This window comes from Triticum dicoccoides, chromosome 1A, assembly GCF_002162155.2.
Source record: "Triticum dicoccoides isolate Atlit2015 ecotype Zavitan chromosome 1A, WEW_v2.0, whole genome shotgun sequence".
NCBI classification, from domain to species: Eukaryota; Viridiplantae; Streptophyta; class Magnoliopsida; order Poales; family Poaceae; genus Triticum; species Triticum dicoccoides.
The window spans coordinates 566,582,136-566,602,040 of NC_041380.1; the positions used below are offsets into that span (position 1 = coordinate 566,582,136).

At 44.5% G+C, this 19,905-nt stretch overlaps 1 protein-coding gene and 2 non-coding genes across 3 annotated transcripts; 1 reads left to right on the forward strand and 2 right to left on the reverse strand.

Moving 5' to 3' along the window:
- Positions 1-4,363: 4,363 nt before the first annotated feature.
- On the reverse strand, positions 4,364-4,435 carry TRNAD-GUC. Its single transcript has one exon. It is a non-coding gene; the product is annotated as a tRNA-Asp (tRNA).
- Positions 4,436-15,083: 10,648 nt separating this feature from the next.
- LOC119291148 (serine/threonine protein phosphatase 2A 57 kDa regulatory subunit B' kappa isoform-like) lies at positions 15,084-18,042 on the forward strand. Its single transcript, XM_037569865.1, has 3 exons — positions 15,084-15,366; positions 15,616-16,837; positions 17,395-18,042. Exons 2-3 carry the CDS (start codon positions 15,674-15,676, stop codon positions 17,725-17,727), a joined length of 1,497 nt encoding a protein of 498 aa, XP_037425762.1. The 5' UTR covers positions 15,084-15,366; positions 15,616-15,673; the 3' UTR covers positions 17,728-18,042.
- A 264-nt stretch (positions 18,043-18,306) lies between these two features.
- On the reverse strand, positions 18,307-18,379 carry TRNAE-CUC. Its single transcript has one exon. It is a non-coding gene; the product is annotated as a tRNA-Glu (tRNA).
- Between the last annotated feature and the right edge of the window lie 1,526 nt (positions 18,380-19,905).

The window sequence follows — 19,905 nt, forward strand, 5'->3', positions numbered from 1 at the left end:
TCAAATTATTAATTAGATGAATTACCTAGATAAGAATGTTAGATTAATGTCGAATGTTTGATATGAATTAGATAGAAAAGTTAAATATTAATGTCAATTGTTAAATGAATTATCTAGATATTAATTAGGTATATGAGATTTGAACTAGTTGAATTAATATAACTAGTTTATTTTTAGTAAATGCTTAGCTGAATTAATAGAACTAGTTGAATTAGTTGAAATAACAGAACTAGTAATGTTTCACCTATATATAGAACTTAACTAGCTAGATGTTAATGTTAATGATTTTTTTGTTATTTGTTAATGATTTTTTCTGTTTTTTTAATTATATATATATATATATTTATTTATTTATTTATTTAGTTTATTTAGTTTATATAAATGTTAGATTAATGTCAAATGTTAGATGAATTAGATAGAAATATATGTTAGATATTAATATCAAATGTTAGATGAATATTAGAATTAGCTAGATATTAATTAATGTTAGATAGTAAGGGTTTAATGTTTCACCTATATGAACATAGGAAATGTCGTCTAACGATGAAAAAGATTTCATTATGTGCGAATACTATGAAGACCAATGCGGTCTGTGCGACAGAAATTTCCTTGTTGATAATAGGCGCTTCAGCATCAAGTTGAATGAGACATTCGAAGTGGATACAGTAAGTCACAACGACAAGTATTTTTTTCGTAATAAAGCATGACTTATGCTTCATTTGCTTAAATTATAATTTTAAATTTTCACTATTCTACTAGCGCATCCCCTGCCATGCAAGAATTTTTGTCTTGGATAAGATATGTTTCAGTGCGATGAATGATATGGAGGTAAAGAGAGTTTACTTGAAGACCGAGCATGGGTATACTTTCAACGTCAAATTATACAATGCAGACACATACACTCATTTTGAATGCAAAACTTGGTAAGCACTATGCAAGACTTATGCATTTGAGCCTGATATGGTTATCATCTTTTATATTCGTCCGGAAGATGATATTGAAGGTAACAGAGACATCTAGGTCGATGTGCAGATGCCTCCAGTTCTACCATTATATGAGTTTTCTCAACCATGTTTATGTCTTTGATATTGTTTATTCAAAAATAGTTGACAACTAATTTCTATTGTCAGCTTATTTTGGTTCAAGCAAACATGTCCGGCGCTTGGTAAACAGGACCTACTACTGTCCCGGGGCTGAACTAAACTACGAGGAGATAAGTCATTATGTTTCATGGTTTGAGGATCTTCATACTATCAAAACAAATTTTCTTCCTGCACTTAGAAATTTTAGTACTCAAAACGTGCGACCAATAGTGATCGTATTGAACTACGGTCACATCTATAATGGAAAGATGGTAAAAAAATTTACTATTTGTCCTTAGTGCATCTTTTGCATACATTATTTTTGAAGCTAAACTTTCATTGATAAGTATATTAATTACTATATGATGTTCTTCAACAGGGACTCCCGATGACAGTTGTGCCTCAGTGGATCGAGACAAAAGGTCGCATATCAATGGTTAGCTTACGACCAAGATATCCTACATTGCACATGAGTGCATTCAGGATTTCTGAAATCGATGAATGCTTAATAGTGAAAGATTGGAGCAAAATTGTTAACGATCCCAGAGAAGTACTAGGGGCAGCAAGGAGAAGCGCATCCCATGATTAGGAGACAGATTCATCTGCATGCTCCAGTATGATGAATCAGGAGAGCTATACATGTTCTATGCTATTTTACCTGAGAGGGAGCAGCAGGAGTGATTTAGCTAGTTCATGCTCTTAGTACTTGTCCTCTCATGTCCGTATTCTTCGTCCTGAACTTAAATTCAAAGAGTGATTTGCTTGTTATGAACGCTTATAATATCATGACCATGTTCAACTCGATGATATCTTTGCCTCTGGTACAAGTGAATGTGTCTTCTTTAAGCTAGTGTTGGTGGTGATTAGATAGCGGTAATGACTATGATGATTAAATAGTGGTAATGATGACTACGATAATTTTTAGCTAGCTAGTATACTGTTGTTGGTGATGATATGATGCAAGAGTTTATATATTAATATGTGATGATGGTGATGATGATGATGATGAGCTATTATATATATCATTTATGAAAGAAACCGCAAATTAGTTTGAACTGGATGGATCCTAGCTAAGTGATCAAGTATATGCCATATCCATATAACTTGATCACTTAGGTGATCAAATAATATGGATATATGGCATATACTTGATCACTCAGCTAGCTAGGATCCACATGCATCCAGTCGAAACTAATCTGTGGTACTTTCACCTAATGATTTAACAACTCATTATAACGTAAAACAATCCTAAATTAAATTGATAACACAAATTTAAAGGAAAAATAAAAAATAAAACCAAAACCCACAAACATTTAGTACCGGTTGGTGTTACCAACCGGTACTAATGATCTACCGCACCCGTGGCCTGGCTCGTCCCACGTGGTGGCACTTTAGCGCCGGTTCGTGCCGAACCGGTACTAAAGGGGGGGGGGCTTTAGTGCCCACCCTTTAGTGCCGGTTATGGAACCGGCACTAAAGGCCTTTACGAACCAGGACTAAAGCCCGGTTCTGCACTAGTGGGTGCAGAAAGGAACAGACGTGTATGTGATGATTCCACCCAAACCTTTCCAAGGCGGACCCTCTTTTAATAGTACGGCTTTCCTATGACTCAAATCTATCAAAAAGAAACAAAGAGAAACGCTGTCTTCAATGAGCTTCGAGGGGCACCAAATTGTCTTGTGCTTAGACATGATATATCTGAAATGCTCAATACACACAATTAGTTGGCAAAAGCATTATCATCAATCACCAAAACTACTAAGGGATAAATATGCCCTTACAGACTCTATGTATCATGCACTCACACATTCTAAGGTACCAGTGAGTAATAACAAGAAAATTTGGAAGCCCAAGATTTCACTAAAAGTGAAAATCTTCGTGTGGTATCTTCGTAAGGGAGTTGTATTAACCAAAAACAACCTCGCACGACACAACTGGTCAGGGAGTAAGAAGTGTTGTTTTTGTACTCATGACGAGACAATCAAACACCTCTTTTTCCAATGCAAGTTTGCACGTTCTACGTGGTCAATCATCCAAGTAGTGTCAAATTTATATCCGTCGGTAAGTGTTGCCAATATATTTGGTCACTGGTTGAACGGTATTCCAAATAGGTTTAAAGCGCTTGTAAGGATGGGAGCGTACGCCTTAATTTGGTCGCTCTAGCTATGTAGAAACGATTTGGTTTTTAACGAAAAAAATGATTCTCCTCTACTGGTTACCTTCCATTGTACGCACTCGCTTCATACGTGGTCTATGCTACAACGATCGGAGCACCAATCGCTGTTCAAGGCGGTGTGTACGCGGTTGGAGCAGGTGGCTACGGAGGTTTTTTCCCAACATGGGTGGTAACATAACCTCCGGATCGATCCACCACCACCTTCGACATAGGCATAGTGTCGGTCTATAGGACTCTACTGTTGCCGATATGTCGGTTTATATTTCATGTTTTTTGTCAGACTTTTGGATTTGGTTGTGTGCATCTTAGTTATGCAGAGGCAGGGTGTTACTCATAATGTTTTGTATCTCTTTGATGCTACATTCTAAAATAATAAAATCGCCCTTTATCGAAAAGAAAGCGCAAATGATCAATGACATTTTATAACTGACCAACATGATGATTATGTTTAGGCAGGAACATGTGCATGCACGAAATTAATTCTGCCAAAAGGGGTTGCATTTCCATGACCTGTTGACGAACAGTAACAGGTTGGGCGATGAATGATGGATGAAAATGTTGGCGCAATTGCTGTAGAAGTGCATAAAGAAAAAAAAGACAAAGAAAGAGAAGGTTGGAGCAGGTGACTACGGAGGTTTTTTCCCAACATGGATGGCAACATAACCTCCGGATCGATCCACCACCACCTTCGACATAGGCATAGTGTCGGTCTATAGGACTCTACTGTTGCCGATATGTCGGTTTATATTTCATGTTTTTTGTCAGACTTTTGGATTTGGTTGTGTGCATCTTAGTTATGCAGAGGCCGGGTGTTACTCATAATGTTTTGTATCCCTTTGATGCTACATTAAGATAATAAAATCTCCCTTTATCAAAAAGAAAGCGCAAATGATCAGTGACATTTTATAACTGACCAACATGATGATTATGTTTAGGCAGGAACATGTGCATGCACGAAATTAATTCTGCCAAAAGAGGTTGCATTTCCATGACCTGTTGACGAACCGTAATAGGTTGGGCGATGAATGATGGATGAAAATGCTGGCGCAATTGCTGTAGAAGTGCATAAAGAAAAAAAAGACAAAGAAAGAGAAAAAAAATGAAACGCCGTTGCCGGGGATCTAACCCGGGTCACCCGCGTGACAGGCGGGAATACTTACCACTATACTACAACGACTTTCATGCAGTTTTCTTTGGAAGATTTTTAACATTGTTGGCCTCTCAAAGTTTAGCACACTTCCGTATTGCAGCTCGAACAGGAAACGGGATCACCGCCGTCTCCGGCGAAAACATTGACATAAATAACCGAAACTAACCCTCAAAAGAAGATATAACCGGGGCCTCACGCTATAGATCGCCATGGCCAACACCCACCCCTTGTGGTCGGCACCTCCCACCAGGGCCTTCTCCGTCTCCCCCGACGGCAATCCGTGAAGACGACTGCACGACACTCTCTACTCCTCATGCAAGTATGTCTCCCAGCTTTTCAGCCCATCTCGGTCCTTCTGCTCTAGGCCAAAATTTGTTGATCTCGTCGCGCACCCAGTTGTTTTGTGTAAGGTTCAATCGATCAGCACGTCAAGAAGTACATTAATTAATATCAGTCTCAGATTAACAAAACCTTTTTTTAACGAATACGCTACTGTGAGCGTATCATTGCATCGATAGAAGGGGTTAGAACATACAGAATGGCGTCGTGGTCACATACACTACAAGGCGTGCACACGATACAAAGAGAGCATGAGATGGGCTGCTCAGCCCAGACAACTTAGGCTACATTACAGGGATAATGCTGTTGAGTCCTTTGACTCCTGCAAAGGCCCAGGAGCGGGCGTCGTCCTTGATCGTCATCAGGAGGGAGGCGGAAGAGCTCTAGTTGCTCTAAGAGCTCAGATCGATAAAAAGCTTCAGATTATCCACCTCTACGTATCCTGACCGACTGTTTTGAACTTTCGGGTTTTCTTGCACCAAATTTGTTGTAGCTTTCCTTGTTCAAGTAGCCAGCAGGGTTCTTGAGAATCCATAGTTCTCTCTTGCAAATTTTGAGTTGCATGAGAAAAAGTGATACTACATGAATATTTACAAGCTATGCATGCTGACTTGCAGATAGTGGAACAGAGGCTTCGACGGCTGAAACATATGGTGCATCCTGCCAACAACAAGCCGATCTCCCAGAGGTATGTATATGACCTTGCTGGCTCTAGAAACGTCTATCACGGGATCCCCAGGAAAGTACAACCGACGCATCTTGGCCTAACACTTTCGCTTTGGCTTGCCTTTTGCTAACAATTTCTCATTGTGTTGCACGTAAAGTGCACTGAAAAAAATAGCACTGCTAATAGTGCAGAGAATTGTCTTGCTAAATAAACCATTGTACAATGTCTCACTAATAGCACAGTATAGCACACTAATAGCATATTTGAAGGGGCAGCGCTATTTTGTATAGCCCGCCAAGTTTTTCCTTGGTAAATTGTAACAATGCTTTGTTTCCACAGAATCACTGGTTCAGTTCATTGTAAATCGGCAACAATAGTTATGCATGCATGAATGTACTCTCTCATTCCCATATTAGAGTGAGTAGTTATTAGCTCTCTGCTCTATTGATGAATTGTTCTCGTCCATTGCAGGCCTTGATGCAAAGTACATGCATAAATTAGCAAGCTATATAAATATGATTTGTTCTAAATTAACAATGCTCCAATCTAACTGTTGAACCTGTCAACCTCGTTTCTGTAGGATATTATACATTGCATACACTCCCTCTTGACAGTACAAGACGCTGCTCGTGCTGCCTGTGTGTGTCGTGGATTTCTATGTTCCTGGAGATGCTATTCCAACCTTGTACTCAACCAACATACACTTGGATTGGCCAATAAGACATTGAAAGAACAAGAAACCTGTATCATAAAAAAAGTAGACCAAATTCTTGAAAACCATGACAACAATGGGATTAAGGTGGAGACACTTAAACTTACACTTATACTTGCCACTTATGGCAAAATCAAAGCCTCCGTCCTCGACAGGTGGCTCCAAATCACTGTCAAGTCTCTGATCAAAGAACTTGACTTGTCAATACCTTTACTCAAGGAAGAATACAGCTTCCCATGTGCCCTCTTGTCTCATGAGGCAGCTGCAAGTTCAATCCAATCTCTCCGCCTCTCCGGCTTTGCTTTTCATCCCACCTCATCAATTGGCATCTTGAGAAGATTGACTTGTTTACATTTGTCTCTTATCTGTGTAACAGAGAAAGGATTAGGGCTCTTGCTCTCAAAATCTTCAATCCTAAAGAAGTTGGACATCTCCTATTGTTGGGGGTTGACTTGCTTGCGAATAGCTTGGATGTTGCAGCAGCTCAAATACCTTAGTTTTATACAATGCACAGGGCTGCATACAGTACAGATCGAAGCACCAAATCTCTGCTCCTTTCACTGTGATAGGATTGGGATCCTGACAAAATCTCTGTGAGAAGTTCTACTCAACTTCAGAATGTAGATTTGTCAAGAGTTCTTCTCTCTGATGCTCGCACCAAGCTTCCATCCATCATATGGAATGTTGAGAGTCTTACCCTGCACTCACCCCATGGAGAGGTATATGTTTTTGGCTTTAATAACATCTCGATGACCAAACTACATGGACATATTTAAGTATACACTTCACAACTAAATTATGTATACAACACATTTTTATTAATCTTGGGGTTCGTCCTTATTCAGAAAGTCAATATTCCAATTCCAATGTTGCCCTCCAAGTTCCCCCACCTCAAGAACCTGGAAATCGTACTCCATCGAGCAGCAATGCCCTTCCCTCCAAGTCGTGACATCTTCTCTTTGGTCTCTTTTCTTGCTGCTTCTTCTGTCCTGGAATCTTTCATTCTACAGGTGAAGTCACTATCCGTAACACTAAAGGTTATCTATGATGAATAGTGTGGTACACTTTTTTTATCGAAACGGTGACACAGTAATTTATATGCAGATAGAGGAGGGTGCTAGCAGACCTGATCTCGTTTCTGGAGACGACAACGAGTATTCTAGATGAAAGCTAGAGTACCGGCATGACCGCCTTAGGCAGGTGCTGATCACAGGATTCTATCTATCCAATAGCTTGATCGAGCTCACGGTCCTCATCCTCGAGAGCGCGGCTTCCCTCGAATGTCTAACGGTAGACACGATCTACTTCTCCAATGGAAGGTTGGGCACCATTGGCAGATGCCCCGCCTCAACAAAGAATGGTCAGTGTTGGGCAATGAGCAAGACAAATGTCGCGGGAGCTCATAGAGCCGTGGAGGTTGCGGGTAGGTGCATCGCGTGGAGAGTTTCAAAGCATGTCCAGTTCAAGGTCCTAGAGCCCTGTAGTCGCTGCCATAGTATCGACCAGTAGATATTGGTTACCAATGTGGCTGGTTTCAGATTTTGGGAGAATTACGTCTATATTAACATGTTTCATGTTGTTAGTACTAGTTTGGGTTAATAGAGAGTGCCTTCATCAGAATAAAGCTTCATGCAGTTAAAACTTCCAACTTTCCTCCTGGCTTGTCCGTCGATGAACTACGTGTGGTCTTGTCCGGCGATGAAATGGTGCCCCGATGAACTGGGTGTTGGTCATATTTATACATAGTGTTGCATAGATTGCATCCGTTTCGGGTTTTGGATATGAGGGACGTGGATGTTGAAGCTAACATATGAGACTTGACCAGTCAGCGCCCACGAACACGCCCGGGCACGTCCGCGGTTGTTTATGGACAAAATTATTTGTGCCCACAGGTTGCATTTCCATGACCTATTTGTACGTACTGACAAAACAGGGATAACATGGCTTGGCTAGGATGGATGAAAATGCTGCAGAAGTACTTGCAAAAAAGAAAAATGCTGCAGAAGTGCAAAAAAAAAACACAAGATTCGTCGTTGCCGGGGATCGAACCCGGGTCACCAGCGTGACAAGCGGGAATGCTTACCACTATACTACAACGACTTCGATGGTATTTTATTTGGCTGAGTTCTAACATTGTCGAATTCTCAAAGTTTAGCGCACTTCCGAACTGGCGATCCGATACAAGACTCGGTTCTTCTGCTTTTGGTTTCTTCGGAAGGTTGTTTTTTTTTTGGTTTCTTCGGAAGGTTTCTTTTTGGTCTCTTCGGAAGGTTCGATCGATGAAATCCCAAATTCATCCCCGTCAAGCAAATTAACAGTTTCTCAGAAAACCTTAATATTAACTTCTCTGAGATCTAGTTCTTGAGAGTTCATAGTTCTAGCAGTGATGCCTATTTTAATCTTAACTTGTTCAAGCAGATCTAGTTCTTGAGAGTTCATAGTTCTCTATTGCAAAATTTAAGCTGCATGCGGAAAAGTGATACTGCATATTTACTAGCTACGCCAAAGTGCAGATATTCGTCGGCTGAAGCAAATAGTGCATCTCGCGAAGAACAAGAAAGTCATATTTCTCAAGGTACCCGAAATATGAGACAACTACCAGTTTTTTAGCAACTCCCAGAGGTATACATGTTCTTGCTGGCTGTGGAAACGTCTATCACATGAATATATGATGCATCTTCAACAGATGCCCTACTATATATAGAGCAACGGTGCCTTTTTGGGGAGAACGACGATTCGGTGCCCAGGCACATCTGCACCCACGTTGAGGAAAAAAAATTCAAAACAAATACTAGAATTTTTTTTTAAAAATCCAATTTTTTTGGCACAGTAGATAATTTGGTGTGAGCGGTCCGCTCCAAATTTTTGGACATCTGAATAGCTCTCGGAAAAAAAACAAATTTGGGGTCTGCAAAAATGTTTACTGTTCATGTACTGTTCTGACCCAATTTGTATTTTTTCTGACAGCTACTCATATGTCCAAATGATCTGAAATTTAAAGCGCACCTCACACACCAAATTATCTACCATGCAAAAAATGGATTTTTTTTTTGAACTTTTGTGAGTTTTTCCTTGATCGAGTGTAGATGAGCCTAGACTCAGAAATGAATATTCGCTTTTTGGGCTTTTGGAAAACATAGGTGTTGCCAGTACAAATGATATTCTTGTTGTCATTGGTGTATAGTTCAGCGATTAGTGTGTATTCTTCACAGAAAGTGAATTGGTAATTCAGAGATTAGCCTTTGTATTTTTGTTCAAAGATTAGTATGTTTCAAAGATTGTTGAAATTATTGTTCAGTTTGCAGATTCTAGAATCATGTTCACAGATTGTAGAATTTGGGAGACGCAAGAACTATCTTTTTATCCTCTATGTTTTAATCTCATGGAGGAGTGGTGGGCATGAAATAATTGATTGTCGTTGAATTCAATTGATTTTGACATGTATTTGTTATAATATGTATGTATATTGTGGACATAAATATGCTGTGCGACTACTTTTTTTGGCGGTTGTTGGAGCAGTGATGCCTATTTTAGGGCAGCTCTTGGAGACGTCACTTCTTCGCGACCAGAAAAACTACATTTTGGTGCCCTAAGTTTTCTTCCAACCTCTTTTTGATGCCCTAAAATAGGACATGCTCTAAAGAGCAAACGTGTTGACGGTGCACCAGGTGATCGCCCCGCCATGCGTCCACTCCATCATGTGAAGCACTCCACCCGTGAAGGCTCGACAGAAGGGCCTTGGGCTTCATGGCTAGCTAGAAGGTGAGATCCCGGGTTAGCCCATTTACCAAACCTCACCCAAGCATTAGCAAAATTCCAATTCATTGTTTTGTCGGTCGCAGGTGCCCTCTCCTTCAACTCCGGCAACGGAGTCGTCATCGATCCAAGGACCGAGGAAGCAACACCCCTGGATCCTCTAACGGCTATAATAGGGGCACGTGCAACTACCTGCCTACACCTACCTTTTTTTCTCTGGTGACTTACCAACGTCCATGCGATATTGAGGACATCGGCCAGACTGGCCATTGGACGGCTAACTGTTGGCGGAGGACCATGCCACAAATGTGAGGAATCGTCACCAAAATTGTCCCCTAGCGAGAATCTGACGATGATGAGGACGAAGATAAATCATCAATGAGACTAGATAAATAAAAGGCATTGAGTTCTTAGTAATGAATTTAAATAATCGTCATTAAGACTAGATAAATAAAGAGAGCTTTCAAATCCAAATATGCTCTCATTAATGAGTTTACATATAAGTCATCACTGAGACTGGAGAAGAAAGAGTTTAAAGAATCATCATTGAGGAAATAAGTCGTCAATAAATAAAAGGGAATGGGTGTTGAATCTGACGACGATGATGACAAAGGCGAATCATCATTAAGACTAGACAAAATAGAGCTTTCATTTGAAGAATCATCGTTTAAGACTAGATAAATAAAAGGCAATATGATTATTTGAGCAATAGAGTTAGTTTTATCTTCATTTGGAGGCATGCATGGGTCTATAATCATTCTTCCTCAATTGGTACCATTAGTTCTTCAATTTCAAAAGTGGTACTTCCTTCATCGAAAACATTAGTAGCAACAAGGGGAACATCGCAGGTATTGTTGCTACCATTATTAATAAATCCCAAGAGCAAGTCATCACAGATATACATTTCTTTGATATTTTTTATAGACAAAAATCATAGGATTAATATTAAATTAATAGCAAACCAAACAAGAATATTCAACCTAGCGCTATGCTCCCACAATGACGCCAAAAAAACTTGATAATCCTCAAGTGTAGAGAATTGATGTAGCACTTTCCAAAGTGGATGTGGAAGTATACAAGGGGAAATACCCCATAGTAGATAAAGGTAAGTTTGATATCCTCTCAAGTTGTGTATGCCACTTACAAAACTATCTATGCACTTTAGTGTTTACTTCACCTAGACTTTCTATAACTAATGTACTTTGCAAGATAGGTTGCGAGGAGGTAACTAAAGTACTTAGCAAGATGAAAATAGATGTTTGGTGCTAGTAATAAACTTATCTATGGAGAAGTCTCTAGACTACGGAAGAAGATGGTGGTGGAGATGACGATGAAGTCGTTGGAGGCGGTGGTCATGATGATGGCACCTAAAGGAGGATATACCTGGCCATAACTTGGGTCGGGCCTACAAAATCCTGCAGCATAAAACCTAGGGCTGGCCCGACCCGACCAGCGGGCCTACTTTTTAGGCCTAAGCCCGGACCTTGAGTGGAAAAGCCCATCAGGCCTCAGGCCTCGGGCCGGGCCTCTTCCCTAAAACGCATAAATGTCAAGCCCAAGCCCGGCCCGACCTAGCATTCAGGCTCAAAATCTAGGCCCAGGCGTGGCCTGAGGATAAGATCGGGCCCGGCCGGGTCGAGCTATTTTGGGTCGGGTTTCCCATGGCCAGGTCTAGAGGAGGAGAGCCCTCTCCTCCTTCCTTGGCCTCACCGCCTAAGTGGGAGAAGGGTTTCCTCGCTTTTTGATGGCCATGGACTTGGAGGATGAGAGCCTCCCCTGCTTCGGATAGTGAATTTGATTTTCAAGGAGGGGGGAGGGGGCTGTTGTTGGACGCTCAAATATGAGTATCAAACCATTTTACTAATTGTTAGGCATAGGTAACCACGGAAAAACTAGAATTTTTAGGGTAGTTCAAAACTTCACGGACAAGCTTGCGACAATAGGAGAGCTCCATAAGGTTCCTAGAACATCCAGACACCCTACCCAGGCGCCCTAGGGTTTTGGGCATCTACACAGGGCGCCTAGGAACTTTGTGGCCCCTCGTGTCCCAAGTCCAGGTACCCCGTGGCCTCCTTGGTGCATAGATCATCGTCATATATATTTTTCTAGACCTTTTTTGAAGGTCTAAAATACCTATTTCCCCCCAAAAAATAGAAAACTGGTACTAGCCACTTTATTAATTAAGACGTTAGTCCAAAAGATGAATGGAAGAACCAATCATACTGAGGTGCACGACCTTTTCATTAGCCGTGTGGATATGAAAAGGAAGACTTCGTACTATGCTGAGAAGGTTGGCACAAAATACAATACATTAGATTTGGTATACCAAGCCAAAGCTTAAGCATTGCCAAGATATGGTGGCTGTTTGTTCACGCCCGAGCTAGCTGCCACGTTCAGCATTGAAGATGTTGGGTTTTCATTTGATGATATCTTCACTTGTATATGCATCATTGGAGAATTGATTTTAATTAGCATCAAGAAGTTTGATGCCTTCGCAATTCCAGCGACACTAGTTGCATTTTGTAAGGAAGATGTACAAGCATGCACCCATTTCTAGGTGTGGGGCCTTTGCTTCTAGTTCTTCTTGGTCTCCGACTCTCCGCCGACCGTCGGGGACAGTCTTGATCAATTCCGATTCAGCTATGTTCGCCGATCTTGATAAGTCGGTAGTGGTTCTTGATAAGTCGGTAGTGGTTTGAATCAAAACGGTGCATGTGCTGCTGGTTGCACTGAACTCATTGTTGGAGTTTCGGCTCCTTTTTTTTTTACTCAGAGTTTTGGCTCTTGAGACGGCTAAAGCACCCGTGTTTCGACGCCCAGTCTTCCTGGCCCGTGATGAACAATTTGAAGAAGTGGTTTTTTGCTTTTGATTGTTTCGTATCCCTATGCAACAGCTTCACTCCGAGTGCCCGGATTGCTCTATTGTTCTCCTCGTCATCGCCTACATGATGCATGCGGCTCAAGGTTTCTTCTGGGTTGCTTCCAAGCACGTTCGTCGGCACCTCAGTGAAGTAGATCGTGCTCTAGCCAAGCCGTCTCCGCATTTGGTCGATCTTTGTATTTTTTTTCCCACTCAGTCCCGGTTTGTACCTGGTAGACATTGTATTCTATGAGTTTGTTGCCTAGTTTTGCTAAGTCTCAGTCGACTTAGACTTGGTTATGTCTCAGTCGATAATATCTTCCTTTGATTTTGGATGAAGATTCGTGTAAAAAATTATTTCCAGTTTTCTTCTCTTCTTACATACTATATCACTTGACTTAAACGTGGTTAAGTCTGAGTCGAGTGAGACCTAGCCACACCTAATTAATAAATTACCAACGTTCTTATAAAAGAGAAGAGGTAAGAAGATGTAAGCACTTTTGTGTACGTGCGCAGCGGCGACGTCACGGCGCACCAAAGAGCGAAGCCGCCCACGCAGCACGCTCGACACACAAACGTACCACGCGGCACGCGCAAATGGCCGCATGCTCGTCGGACCAGAGGCAGAGCCGTAGCAGCAGTAAAAAAAACCTACGCCATCCTCCTCTTCACCATGCGGCAACAGGAGTACTACGTGGTGCGTGACTTCACCCCCTTGCGTGCGGTCCCCCGCGGCGAGACAGCGACGCGGCGGGCGGTGGTCCGCTCCTCCCCTCCGGCGAGCCCGCCCGCCCGCGCGTCACCCTCACCCTCACGCACGCACGGCTCTGCCTCACCGTCCATCTGCCTCCGTATCCATCGGACGGCCCGCCCGTGACCTGAGCGCGGCGTTCGAATTAAAGCCCTCCCTCCGTCGCCGCGCCGGCCGTGCAGAGAGGGCATGGGCATGGGCGGGCTCTGATTGAAAGGAGGCACATTATTCTCCGCCATTCACACCGCTCTACTCTACTCGCAGGGTTTTTTCAACTGCTTTTCCAGACAATTATTTCGGCCGATTTGTTAAGATTCAAGCTGGACCAGCTGCTAATTATCACCCGGCCGGGCCGGCGACCAAATCTGGCCGTAGGTCCGGCCCCGGATCCCGGCTTTTTTGCAGAAAGCCCCAGATTCGCCGCTTGTCGTACGAGTATTTTCCTACTCCTACTCCTACCACGAACCAACTCCCAAACAAGCACGGTGACATCGTGACGGACTCGTGGCGGTGGTACAAAAGATATGATGACGAGGACGTCCGTACGGTTTCCCGTATTAACAAGACGGTCCCCACAGGAAGCAAACACGCGACGCCTTCCCTCCCCGTCTGCTCTCCCACCTCGCTCCCTCCTCTCCTCTTCCCGAGAAGAAGCAGCGGACCATGTGCTCCGGCGTCTCCACGGCTTGGGCGATGACGAGTTCCGCCTCTGCCTCCTCCGCCATGTTGAACCCCGGAGCAGTCTGCCTCCGCCATGTTGAACCCCGGAGCAGTCTGCTCCACCTTGTCCTCCTTCGGACCCGCCGCCTCCATCGGCTCCAACGGTCGCTCTCGCTCCTCCTCCGACTAGCTCCGGTGAGTCCAGAGGCAGCCCGACAGCGACGCGGGAGACGTGCCTTGCCTGGACCTCCCCCGTGACCTGTCTTCGGCGCTCCAGCGTGAGCATAGGGTACGTGGTGATCAGTCGCCGGATGATGTCGATGCCGGAGAGCGTGGGAGAGCGGGGAGAGGAGGCGGACGGGCTCAGGTGACGGTGCAGAGAGGGAGGAGGTGGATGGGTTAGGGTTGGGGGACGCCGGCTGGCTTAAATAGTCGGATTTGGCTTCAGGCGGCGAGCTGGAACAACACCACACGCCATTCACACCGTGGTGACGGAGGAGTCATTTGTTGGACCGTCGGGTTTTTGAGCAGTCCGTGTGGGATCTCATCGTCAGTACTACGTGGCGGATGCGCCCGAACGTTCCATATCCCCTCATATTTGGGCTGAATACGAGGGTGCCAATCAGCCAAGAAATTTACGACCCATTTAAAACGCTTGTCCGAATAAAAAATTCGTGATTGGTCTGTGACCGGACGGCCCATCCGGACATATGAGGTGAGTTTAAGGGCTCTTAGCGAGACTGTTTGTAGTACTACTACTCCTGCTACGAACCAAGAAAACAAACACGGTGACATCGTGACTGACTGACTCGTGGTGGTGGTGGTACAAAAAAAATGCTTCTTTTAGTTTTTCCTTTTTGAATGAAAAATATATGAATGACGAGGACGTCCGTACTGTTTCCCGTATTAACAAAACAGTCCGCGCAGCAAGCGAACAAGCGTCCCCTTCCCTTCCTGTCTGCTCCCTCCCCCACCTCACCTCACTCCTCTTCCCGAGAAGAAGCGGAGCGGACCACGCGCAGGCAGGCACACAGATTTCGATCCGCTTCCCCAAGCCTCCTCACGAGCTCCCGACCGACCCCTGTAGCTACCGGCCTCGCCGCCGCGTCTCGGCGCACGGATCCGGAGGGCGCCGGCCTCCGAGGCCCCAGATCCGGCGCTGTTCTGGTGGGGTGGCTGGCACGCACTTGCTGCTCTTGCTGCGCGCTGTGAGGTAGGTGCCTGGTGGGTGGCCGCCGCCATTGTCGCGTCCCTTTCCTGGCCGAGGTTCCCCAGCTTCGGTCTAGCTCGGCTTGGTTATCTTCGTGTCTGGTTGGAGCTCGCTGGGTCCAGATTCAGCTGCATTGGCCCGGATTTGGAAGATCTTCTGTACAAAGTTCACTGTTTGCTGCATCTAGAGCTGCCAGATCTTTCTTCTTGCTCCGCCTAATCCCTCTCCCTCTCCTGCTTTGCTGCTCCGAAGGCTCTGCTGTGCCATGGTGGCGCCGGCGTGAGGGGGCTCCTGGGCGGACGCGACCAAGATGTGGAAGCAGTTCCTCAGCAAGCTGCCGCGGACCAAGTCCTCGGGCGGCGGCGGCGGCGACTCGGGCCAGTGCAGCGGCGGCGGCAATGGCAACCCGATACAACGCACCAGCAGCGTGCCGGCCGGCGGGGGCGGCCGCTCCGCCTCCACCATCAAGCGCATGTCGTCGGCGGTCTTCCCCTCCAGCGTCGTCGCCGGGATCGAGCCGCTCGTCGCCTTCAAGGACGTGCCCAGCTCCGAGCGCCACAACCTGTTCGTCAGCAAGCTCGGCCTCTGCTGTGCCGTCTTCGACTTCTCCGATCCGGCCAAGAGCTCCGCCGAGAAGGACATCAAGCGGCAGACGCTGCTGGATCTCATCGACTTCGTCGACTCCACCACCGGCCGCTACCCGGAGGCCGTCATCGCCGCCTGCTCCAGGATGCTCGCCGTCAACCTCTTCCGGGTGTTCCCCCCGAGCTACAGGTCCGGTGGCTCGTCATCCGGCGGCGGCGGCGAGGGCGACGAGGACGAGCCGATGTTCGACCCCGCGTGGTGCCACCTGCAGCTGGTGTACGAGCTGCTGCTCAAGTTCATCGGATCCAACTCCCTGGATGCCAAGATAGGGAAGAAGTACTTCGACCACTCCTTCATCGTCAGGCTGCTCAACCTGCTCGACTCCGAGGACCCCAGAGAGCGAGACTCCCTCAAGACCATCCTCCACAGGATCTACGGCAAGTTCATGGTGCACCGGCCGTTCATCCGCAAGGCGGTGAGCAACATATTCTACCACTTCGTGTTCGAGACCCAGCGGCACAACGGGATCGCCGAGCTGCTCGAGGTGTTCGGCAGCATCATCAGTGGCTTTGCATTGCCTCTCAAGGAAGAACACAAGATCTTTCTCTGGAGAGTTTTGATTCCTCTGCACAAGCCGAAGTCAGTTGGGGTGTATCTCCAGCAGCTGACATACTGTGTGACACAGTTTCTAGAAAAGGACCCCAAGCTTGCCGGATCGATAATCATTGGTCTGCTGAGATATTGGCCGGTGACAAATAGTCAGAAGGAGGTGATGTTCCTGAGTGAGATTGAGGAGATCCTGGAGGCTACCAGCATGGTGGAGTTCCAGAAATGTATGGTTCCATTGTTTCGGCGGATAGCTCAGTGCATCAACAGTTCTCATTTCCAGGTAACTTGCCTTGCCCCAAGTAACACAACGCGGTAATTCTGAGTTCTTCAATGTTCTGTTGCAGTATTCTTAGATGCACTACACTTGTTTCTGCCACTTAAACTAGACACTTCCATATGGAATTTATTTAGGTGCTTATGTGGTGAAGTCTGAAGAAGTTAGCACCACTCAAACAGAATGGGTCATGATTACAAAATAACATTCTTGATCAAGCTGTCCCCAAAGGTTCAAACAGCTACTTGCTTATTTTTGGTCCCTCCATGTGCCTCATATTTGTGATTAGAATGTGTGGACATGGCAAATGAGCAACAGATGTCTGAACTCTGAAGCCCTCGAAGTTAATGTTGACAAATGGACGACATATCCAAAGTAGGCCGTCGTGTTATCACCTAATGATTATATATTTTCAATATCATGAATAGCAGACACTTGGGCCGGCATTAAGCACTCAAATGAGTTCACACATCAGTTTGTTATGGTCACTTAGTTGGCTGACATATGCTCTGAATTTTCTATTACAAATGGTTGTTGGCTTAATAAGACTGTTTCTTCTTCAGGTTGCTGAAAGAGCACTCTTCATGTGGAACAATGATCACATCATCAGCCTGGTGGCACAAAACCGGCAAGTGATCATGCCCATCATCGTTCCGGCGCTAGAACAGAATGGCCAGAACCACTGGAACCACGCGGTCCTGAACCTGACCGCCAACGTAATGAAGATGTTCTCCGAGATGGACGAGGAACTATTCTCGGCGTGCCTAACAAAGTGCAAGGAGGACGAGGAAAAGCAGGCGTCGATGGAGGAGAAGCGGAGGCTGAAGTGGGCGAAACTAGAGTCCGCCGCAGCTCTCCAGCCAGTGACTGGCCACACCGCCGTCCTGGTGGGGTAGGTCACCAACCGTCGGCGATAATCTTGTCGCCGCCACCATCGTTTAGCGTGTGTTTGGTCGGTGGAGGTGCATACCAATGGTGTTCTTCCCCTGTTCGGTGAAGCGCGCCCAAGTGATGATCGACTCCAGGGCTCGTCGTTTTGCTTTTCTTCTGTACGTTGTAACTATGCCCACTATGTGTATGCTCTAGAGGCAAATGTACCTGTGAGCGAGCGCCTTGTGCTGAGACTCATTACCTGTAACTTTTGCCTGTTTATTTATGAACATTATCCTAGAGCTTAATTCAAGTGTCTAGAGCCATTTCTCTCGAGCAAATGTCGGGTTGCCGAGCACGATTTCTTTCTGAAATGTTGCGGCTTTGATTCTTGTGTTTTGAATTTGACTGTTTCTGACCATGTGGGAAACAAAACCTATCTGAATGATGTCAATCCTAGATGTCAGGGCATTCTAATTGTTGTATAGATCAGAAAATAAAATGCATTAGCTCTGTATTTTAAATGAACAGAGTATTACCTGAGTAAACTGCATAACTAAAACAAAACTTGCAAAAGAAAAAAAAAACAGTAGGTTTACAAAAAATTCCGTCGCCGGGACTTGAACCCGGGTCTCTCGAGTGAGAGCCGAGTATCCTAACCACCTAGACTACGACGGATCTTGGTTTTTTTACACCACTGTCAGCTTATTAATTTGCAAGAACCCATCGGCCAAATTAAGAATCAGGCAAAGAACAGAACACACTCTGGAAAATGAAAAACGTCAAGGGTTCAACAAAATTACAATTTGCCAGTTCTTTTCAGGAAGAAAATCAGGTCATGGTTTTAGGCATACAAATTTCACGCATTCTTCTCCAATGAACCGCACACAGATTACTTGGGATGTCAAGAAGAGGATTGAACGAATTCTATAGAAATTTTGGAGGATTCTAATCTTTCCCTATGAAAGCCCTATGGAGTATGGATCATAGGATTAGGTCATCAAATTGGAATGTAATCCAATCCTACGCCCTTAATCCAACGCCCTTCATTCCATAGGAATCTCAATATGATCTCAAACCTCATTTTAAGAAGTCCAATGCACTTGCACTTGCACTCTATCTACCCTCTCCCATCAATTATCTAAAATTCCGGTGTGTTTCCCTGTGCAGCATCCCCAGTCACCTCTTATACATACCTATGTTTCATAATCCTACTCCAGTGTTTTTCTGTTCCAGTGATTTAATTTTCTGGAATGCAAAGAAGCCCTAAATGTGCGAGACCATGAGCCAAACATCATCCTTTTTGATGTTTGCTCATGTCTCCACCACACCTTCGGCCCACTACTAGTCATACCCTAGCTTGGTAGGAACATGTGCCATGTTTACAGAACTTGGCCACCACATCGTCAGTGTACAATACATATGCATGCTTACTAACTAGGGTTTGTGTTGATTATTCTTAATATACTAGTCCATCCATTTCATAATGCACTGCATATAGATGTTTTGAAAAATTAAACGTCAATAACTTTGATCAAGGTTATAAAGAAAAACATTTAAATACCAATAAATATAATTAGATATATCATGAGTCATATTTTTATATTGTATTTATCTGATATTTTACTCGATGTATTTGGTCAAAGTTTACGAGGTTCGACTTACGAAGAAAAACTGTACACACCATACCTCGTAAAATGAGTAACACTACATCTACAGGCATTACATACCATACGGACAGGTTGACATGGGAAGATTTAATTGGAAATGGAAATGGGCGGGGCCCACCGAATGAAATTCAGGGGGGTGGGGGTGGGTGGGTTATTACTTGTGAATGGAAAGACCCGTAGCGTTTAAGTAGGCCACCCTAGGTCTAGCATTTTTGTTATAGAATGAAGGGAGTACTATTTATGTTCTCTTCTTATTTTCCTTCTTCCTTTTGGTGGATGGATACTCTGTTTTTTAACTTCGTTGCAAGAACAGTAAACTTCTGTTAATTTGTCTCAAAAGAAATTGAAAAAATGCCTATGCCTATAAGAGGTGGCAATTGTGCCGATCTGCCCTTGTCTTTCTACCCTTTGCCCTCTTACCGCAAATCTGCATCCAGATTTGGTTACAACATCATATCAATTTTTTGCATCACATAAGAACCCCAAAAGGAAGAACAACAAGATAAGAAGAGAATATCAGCACACGTGCTATAG